We start from the raw sequence: 14,581 nt of genomic DNA on the forward strand, positions 1-14,581 counted from the left end.
ACAGGTTGGGCGCAGGTTTCTCATTACCCCCTCGGCCCATTCGGAGGATATTCCTATAAGATAATCTGATTTATTTGCAATTTTCCTTTAAGCGGCTTAGTGTTTACCTCCAAGATTAATATTTTCTCTGTTATTAATATCAGACTGTAATTAGGAGTGATGTGTCTCGCACTGCACAGTTCGGTGGCCGCGAGGCACCTAGCTGGATGAAACTCTTGTTGCAACTCTGTGATCCTGTTTCACGAAACACAAAAAAAAAAGAGAAGTTTTTTTAACGCAAGAAAGAGGCTGCGGGGCGAGGATGTAGAATGACAATTGCGGCATACCTGCCTTTGTGTCTACCGGTGTGTGTGTGTGTGTGTGTGTGTGTGTGTTTGTGGGTTGGTGTGCAGGACCATACAAATCCGTGCCCGTGTGTTTCTTTAGTTTATGTGCACATGTGTGACAGTGTGATGGTCCCCTCTGATTGATAAGGTGTCTGTGGCGGCTGCAGATTGCTCTTGCTGATTGCTTCTGAGAGCTCCAGCTGATTTATAATCAGAGCAGGATGAAGGATTGAGCTGTGGATTGCTTATCTGTTTAGCCCCCTCACAACATAAACTGACAAATTATCATGTTGAACACACACACACACACACACACACACACACACACACACACACACACACACACACGAGGCACATGCGAAACAAAAAGTAATAACATGGACCTTCTTATTGAACACACACACACACACACACACTCGTATAAATGTAATATTGCAGACACAATCTGGCCACACAGAACGTAAACAGATTTATTCATCAGCACAGGAACATTTCACATGATTACCCAAAAGAGTGCAATCAGCCCCATTTGTTTACATGTCGAGATCAGTTATATGAAAGTGAAGTCAAGTTGCAATTAACTCAATGAAGAGTTTTGATGTGCTGCACGCTGACAGTGATTGGAAGCATAGCTCTCTAACATACGTAGGTCATAGACGTGGATTCTCCCAATTTTGTTTCTGTTGTCTTTTTGGACTCAACTTCATGGAGTTGTTTCTCTAGATATTTTCCCGCGTTTCTGCACAAATGATCACATGCTTGAATCAGCATCGTGGAGAGAAACAACAGACACGGGTGTGCAGAGTGAAACGATTATGACTCTGTTTAAAATATTTTATTTACAAAGAATACCTGCAAGAGTTGTTTGTTGTTTTCCATCAAGATGCTGGCGTATTATGTGAGACTAATTCCACTTGGCAAGCCGGAGCACAAGCCAGCAGGTTTAAATGCTGACAAGTTTAGCATGCCCTATGGCACTATGACAGTTCTGTCTGTGTGTGTGTGTGTGTGTGTGTGTGTGTTTATAAATGTGAGTTTCTCTATCGCTGCGTCTTTGCTGTCTTTCTCTCTCTTCCCGTTTTAACCCATCTGTCTGATTACCTGTTACTTTCTCTCTTTTCTCTTTAAACAACAGTAGTTTGTAAATTCACAGAGACAGAATCACGAACGAAGCACAGAAACACAGCGTACAGGCACACAGACGAACACACACACACACACACACACACACACACACACACACACACACACACACACACACACACACACACACTCACATACACTGACGAATGGCAGCAATTAGATTGGGAAACCAAGCATGTGAGGACAGAGGAGTGCTGAGGGGCTGCAACTGCTGTATGGAACGTGGGTGTGCGATGTTTGTGTGTATTTGGAAGTTTTTTTTTCTCTTTATCCTTCCAATGCACCGTCTCTCTGTACCGCCTATATCCACACTGTGTCACATGTCAGCGGCCAGCAGCTTTGTGGGGCGCAGTACACCGTTGGGTGTTAACATTTGCAATCAAGGCCCGAATAACAAAAAGAATGCAGCTACAGCTTGATCACCTTGCACAGAAGCTGGAACAAATTCTTTGTATCACGCAGCAGTCGCAGAGCACAATAAACTTCAGAAAACTAATTCAGACAGAGAAGAGGAGAAATTCTTTCCATTTGTCTTGTTCATGTTGCACGTCAGCCTACTAAGTTGTTTAACCCATTGACACTGAGACCTTGTGCTTTCTCTGCCCTTCTTCTCGCCTTCTGTTGGAAGAATGACCTTCAAACTCCGGGCAGAGCAGCAGTCACTTATCTTTTCTTTTGATACAAAAATATGTTTTATAAAAAAATACCACACAGTAGCTTTTTTCCTCTCTCAATCGATGACATCTCAATCTATTACGAATGCTAAATTACATCTTTATTCCTGCTATGCAGTTCTCTTTTACAAGGTGTCAAATACTGATTTTGTGTCAAGGCCATCACCCTAACATATGGGTACATTCATGCTTAAGCTGTTTGGAAAAAAAAAAAACTCCCAGTGCGCTTTGTCAGTTACTTCTTTTGGTTCGAGATGGTGTGAATGCTCAATGTGGTGAGGACCACATAACCGAGCTTTGGTCGTAAGTTTACAAGTGCAGCAGAGTTCGGTTTGCCGGAGATGAGAACGTGTTCCGGACCAAACGAGGGAAGGGAACCAAACCGTCTGTAATTTGATGTCAAATAGCTTTGACAAGTTTGGCTAGCGTTAGCATTGCTAACAACACCAGCCCCTCAGGTTAACATTTTCATGCCTGTGCTAACTATGGTTGCACATTGCTCCGCTTGATATGAGACAGACGTATAACTTCATTTCCATTTTATAGATCAACATACTGACAGACTGCACTGCGTTGGATGGCAGAAGCCACTGACCGGAGCGACAGCCCCAACTAGTGGCGGGTGGCTACATTACACAACATTTGATAGGCTTTTGTGCGCTTGACGAAGTGCAGTCTGGAAGCAAACCAAAGCAAATGACGAAGACAGTAATGTCACAACTTCACCCATGAGTCTGCCAGACTTCACATTTGAAAGCCGCCTGAAATCTACATTTTTAAAACCTACCCCAAGATGTTTGCCTTACTTAACCAAATTGTTTTCTTTGCCAAAACCTGACCAAACAGTGCGCTATCACAATTTGTTTCGGAGACAGAAAGACGAGACTTCCCCTAAACACCACCTTTGGCGTTCGTATTAGACTCCTGTATGTATTTGACGACCTCAGAAGAGAACATTTTAGATTTCAGTGCTTTTATTGATCATGTCTTTTGTGCGCTATACAGCAAGCCTTTCTTTTAAACCCTGATTTGAGAAGAAAGCAACACAGTGTTAAACTTATATTGAGTCCAATGTTGACTTAAATCCATGATGGAAATGCTATCTCAGCTGAGGAATCTAACTTTCTATAACACATCATGTGTCTGTTAACTCTTTTTTTTTATTCCAAGTATTTGTGGAGGGTGTGATGTGTGTGTATAAGCACATTCATGTGGCTTGCGTTATTAACGGTTTTGCGGCCATGCCAACTTTCTGCTGATTTATACTCTCGTCTGTGGGAGCTGTGCAGATTTTACAAGCAGGTGTATGTGTGCGTGCGTGTATAGATTTGTATTTATGACCCCCGGAGATGTGTGTTAGACACAGCTACTGATGAATTACCTCACTTCTGATTGCTTACATCACAAATCATCCCCACATTATATCCCTTCTGATGCAAATAAGCGGCACTGTGTGTCTTTTTGTCAGAGAGAGAGAGAGAGAGAGAGAGAGAGAGAGAGAGAGAGAGAGAGAGAGAGAGAGAGAGAGAGAGAGAGAGAGAGAGAGAGAGAGAGAGAGAGAGAGAGAGAGAGAGAGAGAGAGAGAGAGAGAGAGAGAGAGAGAGAGAGAGAGAGAGAGAGAGAGAGAGAGAGAGAGAGAGAGAGAGAGAGAGGTGAATACATGTGTCTGTGAAATAATGCAAACTGTTATTTACATTTAAGCTAAATGTGCATTGTGAGTTCATATATGTGGCACATGCGCTGTGTGTGTGTGTGTGTGTGTTACGAATGAGTGAGTAAGTGTGTGTGGTAACCCTGTATCGCTGGCGAGCTCATTTCTCTCAGAAATCAAAGTTAAATGGGTCATCTATCATGAGAATATGTGACTGGGACACTTGTCTCTGCCACATGAATGTGTGTGTGTGTGTGTGAGTGAAAATATGCACACAAATGCAAGGTGTGTGGTGCAAGGGCAGGGTATGCTTCTGCAGCTGTGTGCACTCTCTTGCGTTTGTGTGCTGTACATTTCTGTGTGTGTGTGTGTCCGCGTGCGCGCTCACTGTGCATGTGTGTATGTGGCGGCCACTTGTCTTTCTCTGCGCTATGATTAATGGTTTACATTGGGCTGTTCAGCCATGCATGTTTCTTGGTTTATCGTTTTATGCTGTCTCCAATTAAAGCTCCATAACTTGAGTGATGGCTTCACGCCAGTGTCCATCAATAGAGGCCATCAGCAGCCTTATGCATTCAGGATATGGAAGCCACACACTAACTAATATCCTCTTGTGTCAGAGCCAGTGGGCAGTCTGTGTGTGTGTGTGTGTGTGTGTGTGTGTGTGTGTGTGTGTGAATATGCAGATCACTACTTGTGTATGCTATGAAGTCAATCGATGTCACTTAATCTAACCAATAACCTTTTCAACTTCATCCATTTTTAGTTCTTATCTGAAAAGCCAAACTGTTAAAATCTTATTAATTAAAACAAAATAACAGCTTCTTTTAAAATCAATAGTAATCAATCAATTAATCATCCCGAACAAGTGAAATCTTTTCATCTCAATGCTGTTTCTTTGTTTGTTGATTCTTTTTTTCGCTCATATCGGGGGGAAAGCAAAACAGAAAATGTTATCGTCTTAATTTTTTTGCGGTCTGCAGGTATTTAGTCTTAGCGTGTGTGTGTGTGTGTGTGTGTGTGTGTGTGTGTGTGTGTGTGTGAACGTCTGTCTGTGCCAGAGAAGTGGTACATGATATATACATGTGGACGACCGAAATCGTTCATGCGTGCGCCACACAGGCATGTGCACACCATGCAATATCATTTCACGCAATATTATTTCTCATATAGCTGTAATGACATTAGGCCGATATGTTGATTATACTGTCGGCAAACAGCAGCCTGCTGATTGGGTTAGCATATTACCTTATATCACATCTCTCCATTCATCCCTGTGTTTTTTTTTTATTGCCCTCATTTTTCCAAATCACTTCCCACTGCCTCAGCTTCCTGGGCGAGGTTTCAGGCTATGCAAGCAGGTGATGTGGAGTAATATGATGATTGGAAGGCACAACAGTAGAAGAGGGGGGAAAGCTCAAATCCAAGAGCAGCTGCTGTCGCTATATGCAGAACAAAGCCTGGCGAGGACAGCAAAGTGTTAACTTTGGTTGCAAATACAGAGGTTAATAAATATTTAATCACACTGGCAAAAACACAAATGAGCCCACGCAGTTTTTGTGTTTGATGGTTTTTTTACGGTCTGGGATAACAGATGGATTTAAGGGTGTGTAGACTGGTGGAAAAAAAAAAAACTGTGTGATTTAGTGGAGACCCATGAAAAGGTGGAGTGGGGGTGTTGATAGGGAGGCAAGAGTCAGGGAGATATTTCAGAGTGGGCCACTCATATTGTTAGACAGAATGAGATTTCATTTGCAGCTGGGACATTGAATGATGACACCCGTACTGAGTGTCTGTCTCTGTGTTATTGTGTCCACGTGCACGCACACGTTAATGGCTGTGTGTTTGCACACAATGTTGCCTTGTCCTATGTATGCAGAATACTTTGATACATTGTGTCCAAACTTGTAGTTCTCTTCTTTGAGTGTGCTTTAAAATCGGTCTCGAAGTAGTAGAGCTCCAAATGAACCAAATGTACCAAATGACTAAATCACAAGAAAAACACTCCAGCTGTATATTTTCTCTGTGGCAAACATAAGAACGTATTTATGGACTCAAACATAATTGCGATGACTAACCAGGAGGAAACCAACACAACACAAAATGTATTTTGCTGTGGTAAAAATGTACTTTTTAGTCTTGTCAACAACAAAAGTGTGCCGCAATTGTCAGGAATTTCCCTGCAAATTACTAATGCTGTTATTGGATCTTTGTCCCACATGTGCAGGTAATGATTTAGCCATGCGTAGTGTACAGTAGGACACACGGGCAGTAAATGGAAAAAAGATAACAATAACAATAACTCACATCAGCCATCCCTAATATATCGGCTGCTTCACCATGCCATTGCTATATGACACTTGAGAAAAATGAACTGTGGTTATCTGGAAATTAAAAAAAGGGACTGATTTAATATTCAGCAGTGGCTGGAGGGGGCTGGGGGAAGGGAAAGAAGGCGGACCTTTTGGATGGGGGAGGAGGCGGAGGCGATGGAGATGGAGGAAATTAATCAGCGGTATCATCTCCATGGGAGTTTAGCTAACCACCGACCTCAGCGCTTTATCAGCCTTCTCCTGGAACTGCTGCCATCACAAACCAAACCCACCGAATCACCGTGCATATCACACATAGAGAAAGACACTCTCACTCTGAGGTCACTTTTTTTTTTAAGCCAATCAGTCAAGCCATCTGAAGTCCCATTCTGATGTTTTGTGTGTGTTTTACATGTGTTAAGAGTTACTATGCACAGAAGCAACAACAGCAGAGGATACTGTCCAGCCATTTGTGGATTTATTTTCTTGCGTCGCGGGCTGTATAAAGTATGACTACTCTCAGTGATGTCATCCATTATTTCCTGAAGAAGCGCAATACAGCCCGACCAGGAAGTTAACATATTCAACGTGCTATCTCCAGAAAACAGGCAAATAGGTAGAGCTGAGGTTTGCCTTGAGACTTCAGGTAGTCCTCCTCTCTAAGGGGGGGGGGCTCACGGTATCATGGAGGGAAGAGGGCCCACACTACTCCACATTGCTGTGCTGATTGCTGTGTGAACATTCAATCAGAATGAGTCTCATGTTGTTGTTAAGAGAACATCTGTGTCTGAATTTGAACCCCTCGTCTTGTCGCAGGCCGAGGCAAAAATGGCGTCTTTGAGGGCCGAGCTCAGCACCGTATTTGAAAGACAGATGGAGGAGAAAAAGGAGAGGATAAACCAACTAAATGAAGAGCTGAATGGAGCAAGACAAATGGTAAGATTGCAGACAAACACGCACGCACGCACACACACACACACACACACACATGCTTCAAATGCATTTTGAGTGTTTCTTGTCATTGAGTATCACTATTGTTCCTGCTTACCCAATAGTTACACGTTTATGTAGGTGGGCTGGAAAGTGCTTTCCAGTTTTCCCACGTCGATTTTAGGGCTAATTTTTTTTTCAAAGCGCACAAAGGCACAAATTAATGTATAATATCCAGCATCTTTAAAACAAATTAAAAATTGTATTACATTACTAAGTGTTGGCTAACATTATTGGTTGACCCCTGGGGCTTTTAATTTCACTGTACTACCATAAAAACTTCAATCAGTTTTCCACCCTTGTATTTGTACCCTTTTGAGTTGTGCAGATTACCAATCCTGCTGGAGCCTTTTGAGCCGTACTGTTGATTCAAAGGCACAGCGGCCCATTGAGGCACGAGCATCGCTAGAAGTGCACACACTGAACACACAAGTACACACCACTTGATCTGCATATCATTATGCTTTTGATAGAATGCCAAGGTTTCGCTGAGAAAGACATCAGAGTCAAATGAAGCGCGCATGTACACAACACCTGTAGGATTTGTGTGTGTGTGTGTGTGTGTGTGTGTGTGTGTGTGTGTGTGTGTGTGTGTGTGTGTCCTTGTGTGAGAGGCAGCTGTGAAATCTGCACCTGTTTAATTGAATTAGCCTCGTTAATGTATTCACACTGGCTGCCAAAAAAGCGTGCCTTTAACGAGCTCGTTAGAGCAATTAGTTAATTAATTGTCTGTACAGCAGCGGCTTCCCAAAGAGCTGCGTCTTCATTATCTGATGGCTGCCGCCTGTTGGATCATTGAAAGGGAGCTGATAATGCATTGCTGTCAAACTGCACTCATGTCTGCGTGTGTCGGTGCATGTGTTCCTCCTTACGTCACACATTTCTAAATATATCTATATGTGTGCACACAGGCGCAGACACATGTGGTGGTGCATGCACACTTGTGTGTATGCATCCGTCAGTCTTTGTGTGGTATACTGAGAATATGGTGGCCAATATCAGTGTGCATATTGCAGTGAAAGGTTATGTGGGGGCCGTCACTCCCACAGGTAAAGACAGAGCAGTCCTCCTAGCCACTTTCTAATCTCTCTTTTATTAGAAGTTAATATTTCGCCTGCTCTTTCTCACTCCACACTCCCACCTGCTTAGAAATGTCCTCGCTCCATCTTTTTTAATTCAATTATATTAACCAACCATCCCTCTCTCTCGCTCTCTCGTTGTGCCTATAACTCTGTAACTCACGTCTCACTCTCATACTCAATCTCTCTCTCTCTCTCTCTCTCTCTTTTTTTTTTTTTGCTTTTTCTTTTCTTCCCATCTCACCCCTCCTTCCTTTGTCCTCAAATGTTCCATTTCTATTCGTAATCCTGGATGGAGGATAGACTTTGGCCAATCAAGGATTTGCACAAGCCGCTCTGCCTTTCTCGGCAGAAACACGACGGCTCGGAGGAGAGAATAAAGGAAAGGAGAAAGGAGGACGAGTAAGGGGAAGAAGGCAGGAAGCTGGAGTTAAGGGGGAGAGCCCCAGGGGTGAAACTTTAATTGCTAAAGTAATGAGACTTGATCAGATTGTGGTGTCTCTCTCAATAGGGACTCGACTAATATGAAAGTCCAAGGCTTAAGCTCTAATTTGAAATAAAATCTCAAATCTGATAGTCTTTCTTTAGGACTTCCAGCAAAGGTCCCGTACTCCCCCACTGGAGAGTAAATACTTTACACCGACCACAGGGGAACCTTTAATCATCTCTGATGGTGGCAGATTTCCAGATGGGGGAAAATCACTTTAATGTATTAATTATGTAACAATATTACAGAGTTTTGAAAGTCAGGGCTGTAAAGACCTTGGGCTACAGGAGGGACTTTGACAGACATTGTAATCTTTCATTAGCTGCTTCATGCTGTTGTTGCTACTATGCAAAATTCAATATGCCGTTTCAGTATTCAGAAGGCTCATCAGAAATGAGAACTACTTAAGAAGCTGTACTTTTTTAAAATCCTATTATTTAGACCAGCAAGTAACATATTAGTGTATATCTTCTGAGATCTATTCCTCTATAAAACATGGAGCGAAGTTAAGCGGCTTCTTCTGGCAAACACTTACAACTTGCCCATCTGTCCGTTAAATCAGCCATACCCTAAAATATATAAATACATGCAAAACTCTAATGTGAACACATGTGTGAAGAAAAAAAATCTAATTTTCATTAATAAAGAAATTAGGTACTGACTCCAAAACTTTTCTTTTTGTACGAGGCTACAAATATGTTTTTTTTTCTTTTCTGCTGTAAAAGTTTGACTTTTTTTAATATGGGAACTAATTGGGAATTCCTTTGATTTGGAATGAGCCTCAAGTGGATGCTCAATAAACTGCGTTTTTTGACACTGGAGGTTGCTGCTTTTGTAAATTTGTAAATCATTCAGAACTTTTCCAGCAAACAACTTGCAGAGTTTAGCTACTTATTACTTGATCTTTGAGAATCAACATGAGAATAACTACTTACTATACACCACTACAAATAACTTTGAAGACATTTGACCTTAACAATAATCAACAGACTATGTGTAATTAGCTCCCTTTCAGAAATTACGTTTGCATTAAAACTCCTCATTTTACCAGTCATCCATCGTTGCCCTACTTGTCCTGCAGACACTTTAGCACGAGGAAACTCAGGCTGGCATTGCAGCAATAATCACACACTGCTGCATCAGCCATTTAATTCTCCGCTTTCTCAGCCAAACACTGCCACAGTACACAACTTTAATTAAAATGACACTGGATAATTACTTTCTCTAATATTTATTACATCCTCCTCCCTTATTTACCCGTGTATGTACTCCTCTTCAGTGTAGTTGAAATCTATCCCTCGCTGCTTACCAAACTCATTTATAAACCCTTCTTTGATAGCTTAATTAAGAAAAAAACATACCGTCTTAAAAACGGAGGCGTCAAAAACTCTGTGACAACTTTGATAGAAGAAAAGGACACAAGGACTCAAGAACTGACTAAAGAGCTGAGCATCGTGAGACAAACGTACACCAACATGCTTTAGAGAAATACTTTATTGGTTAGTTTATTTAAATTCTTTCTTCAGATTTATCCAACATGTTGCAATTTAAAATCGATGATTTGGTGCTTTACAAAAACATTTTCATTGTGACATTTTCAAATGACCAAAACAGTTTGCAGTTGAATTTCCTTTCTTATTTTGTATAAATAAAGCTTCACACAGGTAGACAGATTTCACTCCTAGAAGCATCACACCGACTTGATGGCTACCCAAAGTGTTTCAAATACAGTGTCTGACTCTGCCGTCTTCACAGGATGCTTTTCACATTGCACACTATACAATACTGAATGCTGACTTTCAGTAAGCACATTTCTCGCTATTCTTCTATTTCACCTGAATTCTTTGCAGAAATAACTGCACTAAAGGCAGGTGTAATGCAAAACAATTCTTAAAATAATGTCTCATGTTTAATTTAGCAAACAAGACCAAATAGAAATGTCATTGATAGATATCCATTGCTATCGATCATTAATTAAAGATCCTTTTTGTGTATTAGAGTGAGTTGTAGTTATAGGTTAGTACAGTTACAGAAGCAGACTTTTAGGAGGTCATATGTTCACATTTTTAGGGTCATATATTTATAATGCATCGGAAATGTTCTCTTTGTCTTCATGGTAATTTTTCATCTGAATTCCCTCTTGCACTATAAATGAGTTAACACACAAAAAAAAGGCAAACTTTAGCCCGCTAATAAAGCATGTTAAAGTTGGCTGTTCCAATCATTAGAGTTTCATATTTTAAAACACATTTATTTCCCAACAGTCACACTAAAACTGTTGGAATATTCGGAGAAAGGAGTCATTTTAATTCAGTGTCGCAATACCGACTGCTCCATGGCTTGTAATTGTTACTATCCATTAGCGCGGTGCAAATGAGTTTAAAGACCATCTTTAGCTCATGGTTACATTATATTGGATGATACATGTACTGAGGAGTGTGGAGAGCTCAGTGAAGCAGGCAGAGGTGGGCCGTGTCAGCCAGGAGTCCAAAGTCGAGGAGTCAGGAAGACTGCTGAACTGTAATGTACAGTAAGTGTATGTGTGTGTATATAATGAGTATTTTATTCTGCATGTGGTGTCTCACAAACCTTTAACCATCTCGTCTGATTTGTGAAGCTGTGTAATTATGTGCACGTGTGTGTGTGTGTGTGTGTGTGTGTGTGTGTGTGTGTGTGTGTGTGTGTTCATGTGTATATGTAAATTGGTTTGTGAGTGTGTGTTGACTGTCTCTCGAGCCTCCTCACTAATCTAACACAGAGCTCAATAAACACAGTGCTAATGAATAGGGGCTTTGATTTGGCATGGGGTTCTGAACCAGCGGCCCACACACACTCACATTCATGCACGGGGTGAGGAGTTCAGCCACTGTCTGCTTCCTTGGAAATAAGCAGTCTCTTTCCGACAATTATAACTCAAGCACCACTGCATGTGCAGGAACATCCGTTTTTTTTTTTTTTAGGAAACATTCATATAATAAGTGTTTATATCTGAGTACCTTTCATAACTGATGTGGGGGATAAGTTACATTTCAAATGCATCAAGTTGGAGATTAGAATCCAAAGTGTCTGTTTAAACTATTAAAAGTATAAATCGTGATTTAAAAAAAAAAGCAAAAGTTAATAATAATTAATCACATTGTGGATCGCATGTTTGACATTCCATCTTTTTAAATAAACATTTGTTCGGCTTTTATTTAGAATTTTGTTCCAGACATAAGCTGATAAGCCGTTTGAATTCAACCCTGCTTTTATTGTGACCCTTTCTGGTAGATGAAAGGTGATGAAAAAGAGAAAGGTCTGCAAAGTGTAACTTTATTTAAATAGGCCAGTGTTTGCATGCAAAGGATTTTCCTCAGGCCTGAGGAAAATCCTTTGAATGGAAATGTTGCCCTTTTTAAAACAAAGTCGCTCATTGGGAAATGAAAAGGGGCGGGGGCCTTTCTCTTTTCCTGCAGTTAATATATATATATTTTTTTTTTGTCGTGCATGTGCGCTCACTTTTATTCACTTTACAACATTGACTTAACCACAGAAAAAGGAACTTGTTATGGATCGAAAACGAAATGAAAACACCAAAGTACTCTGCCAAACATGACAGTAAAAAGACGAAGGTACCAGCCGACACATGAGGAAGGGAACGTTTTCTTTAAAAAAAAAATCATCTTTAGTAAGGGTGGGAATCACTTTGTCAGGATAACGTGAAATGAAGGACGAGTGTGTTGTCTGACATGAAAATAGCGCGTCACGTATATGTTTGCATGTTGTTGTCTTTTTTTTTTTTTTTTCCCCAAGTTGTGAAGGTGTGTTACCAACTCTTTTTGTTATCCGTGTGGGTGTTTCAGATGAAAGAGAGAGCGGAGCGCGTGAGAAACCTGGACCAGGATGTGGTTTGTTTTCAAGCCACGCAGGACTCTCTGAAGAGAGCCTTGGCCACGAAGGAGAAACACACAGAGCAGCTGGTGCGAGACAACGCAGAGCTCAAAGAAGGCCTGGCTTCAGTGCAGAGTAAAGTAAGTCACACACACACACACACACACACACACACACACACACACACACACACACACACACACACACACACGCACACACAGAAGGGGAGCTCCTCTTAAATAAGGACCAGAATCGGGTACCCTTCCCTAAATCAAATCCAGTCAGGTACATCAGGGAATTCTCCTCATTTTTTACTTCCTTCACAGTTAATCATCCGTCCTTCGTCCCCTCCTCCCCTGCCTTCTCTTTCTTGCGCTCTCTCCATATTTAATAACTCATCGCCACCATCTTAGCTCCACTGAGGGCTGGCCCGTTGTACAATAAAAAAAAAACCTAAAAAAAAACATGTTCGTGTGAATATCACTTAGCCGAGACTGGAACCAAGAGAAGGGGAGGGGCCTCCATTTTTTTTTTGTTTCTTTTATTTGTTCATTCATTACTTTCCAACAAATCTTTCCCTCCGTCTTGTCTTTCATTCTTTCTCTCATTTCTCATCTCTCTGTCCAGTCTTGCCCTTGCCCCAATGAGAACTAAAGGTAATGTATGGGAACATTAAACAGTCATACGCATGATGAATGGAATGGCCTTTAGGTTTCTCTCGTTGTCCTTTTCTTCTCTCCTCTTATAATTCTCTCTCTCCCTCTCTGTCTTACTCCCACCGTATTTCTCTCCCCTTCTCTCTCTCTATCTCTCCCCTCCCTCTAGGTATATCGCAGTAAGCGTGTGCTAGTGATGTGTTTAGGCTTACATTAACCCATTTACTGTGTCCTTGACCAAACCAAGTCATTCATCTGCTGCTGCTGTTTTAGCGGCGCGGCCGCCTGCCAACAAACTGAACGAAGTACATTCGACATAAAAGCATTTCTCCTCTTGACTTCAGGAATACTTGAAAGCTCTCTTCAAGGCTGAATTTAGTTGGTTTTTGAACACTTACTTCATTTCTCTGTTATACCATTGACTTCATTCCTAAAAGTGCAGGGGCGGACTTTGAATACTTGAGTCACAGGTTTAGTGTCAGAAAAAATGTCTCCTTTTCTATTCAAACAAAGTGATTTACACAATCGAGTTTTGACTTTATCAGTTCCACGGTGAACTATTAACTTGAGCCTAACTTAAACTTGTCACAAAGAATGAAGTGCAGCCACGATGCATGTTGTGCCACAGCCTCAAAGAAATAGGCTTTCTTCATGGACACCATTTAATAAAGGCATCTTTTCACTCTTGTCTGAAGGGGAATTGAGAGAGAAAAAGGCAGCAGCAGCTCTCTGTGAGTATTGTCCTAAGGTTTCAAGCAGAAGCTCTATTCTACAGTTTGTGTCATACGACTTTATGATGTGTTGTCAAGCAGTTTTAGTGGTCCCGACTCTAAGCAGTAACTGTAGGGTTCTCCAGCCAGGCACAAAGCCTTTATGATGCTGCTATGGAGACACAGCGTTGGCAAATGTCCTTAAGTTACACTATCATTCCCTTCTTTTCCTGCTTGCACGTTGTTGTCACAGTTCGCACCCCTTCTCCTCCCTGTGTGCATCTCCTCCTCGACTCTCCACGGCTGTCTACCCGCCCGTGACTGTCCCTCTCTCAGCTTTTTTTTTTGGGGAAGGTTCAAAAACGACCGGCTGCACACATTTCTTCATCCCTGGCTCTCTGCTCACTCCTCAGTCACAGGCGGGTGAGCGCATATTAAGGGACATCAGTGACACCCTGGATCAGACCAGAACTAGCCTGCAAACGGAGAGACAGCAGAAGCAGCAGATCCGGGACCAGCTGCACCATGCCGACGGAGAGATGGAGCGTCTGCAGCAGGAACTGAAACACGTGCGTTTCACCACTGAAAAGAAGGTAATTTTATTTTCTGGCCCTTAAAATCCATTTTAAGATCATATCATGGCTGTAACACTTAAGCTGAGAATTTCGCAGTAGACCCTCCCT

The 14,581-nt window shown here is 41.7% G+C and overlaps 1 protein-coding gene across 2 annotated transcripts in view; it reads left to right on the forward strand.

Annotated features, from left to right (window-relative positions):
- LOC306835009 (uncharacterized protein) overlaps positions 1–14,581 on the forward strand; it is a 93,888-nt gene that overhangs the window by 35,509 nt on the left and 43,798 nt on the right. For both annotated transcript variants that reach the window (XM_079361377.1, XM_079361378.1), the window contains 3 exons: positions 6,923–7,042; positions 12,505–12,672; positions 14,312–14,491. In XM_079361377.1, the coding sequence (XP_079217503.1) occupies positions 6,923–7,042; positions 12,505–12,672; positions 14,312–14,491 (468 nt within the window). The remainder of the gene's footprint in view (positions 1–6,922; positions 7,043–12,504; positions 12,673–14,311; positions 14,492–14,581) is intronic.

The sequence above is a fragment of the Symphodus melops genome, assembly GCF_947650265.1.
Source record: "Symphodus melops genome assembly, chromosome: 14".
Lineage (NCBI taxonomy): Eukaryota > Metazoa > Chordata > Actinopteri > Labriformes > Labridae > Symphodus > Symphodus melops.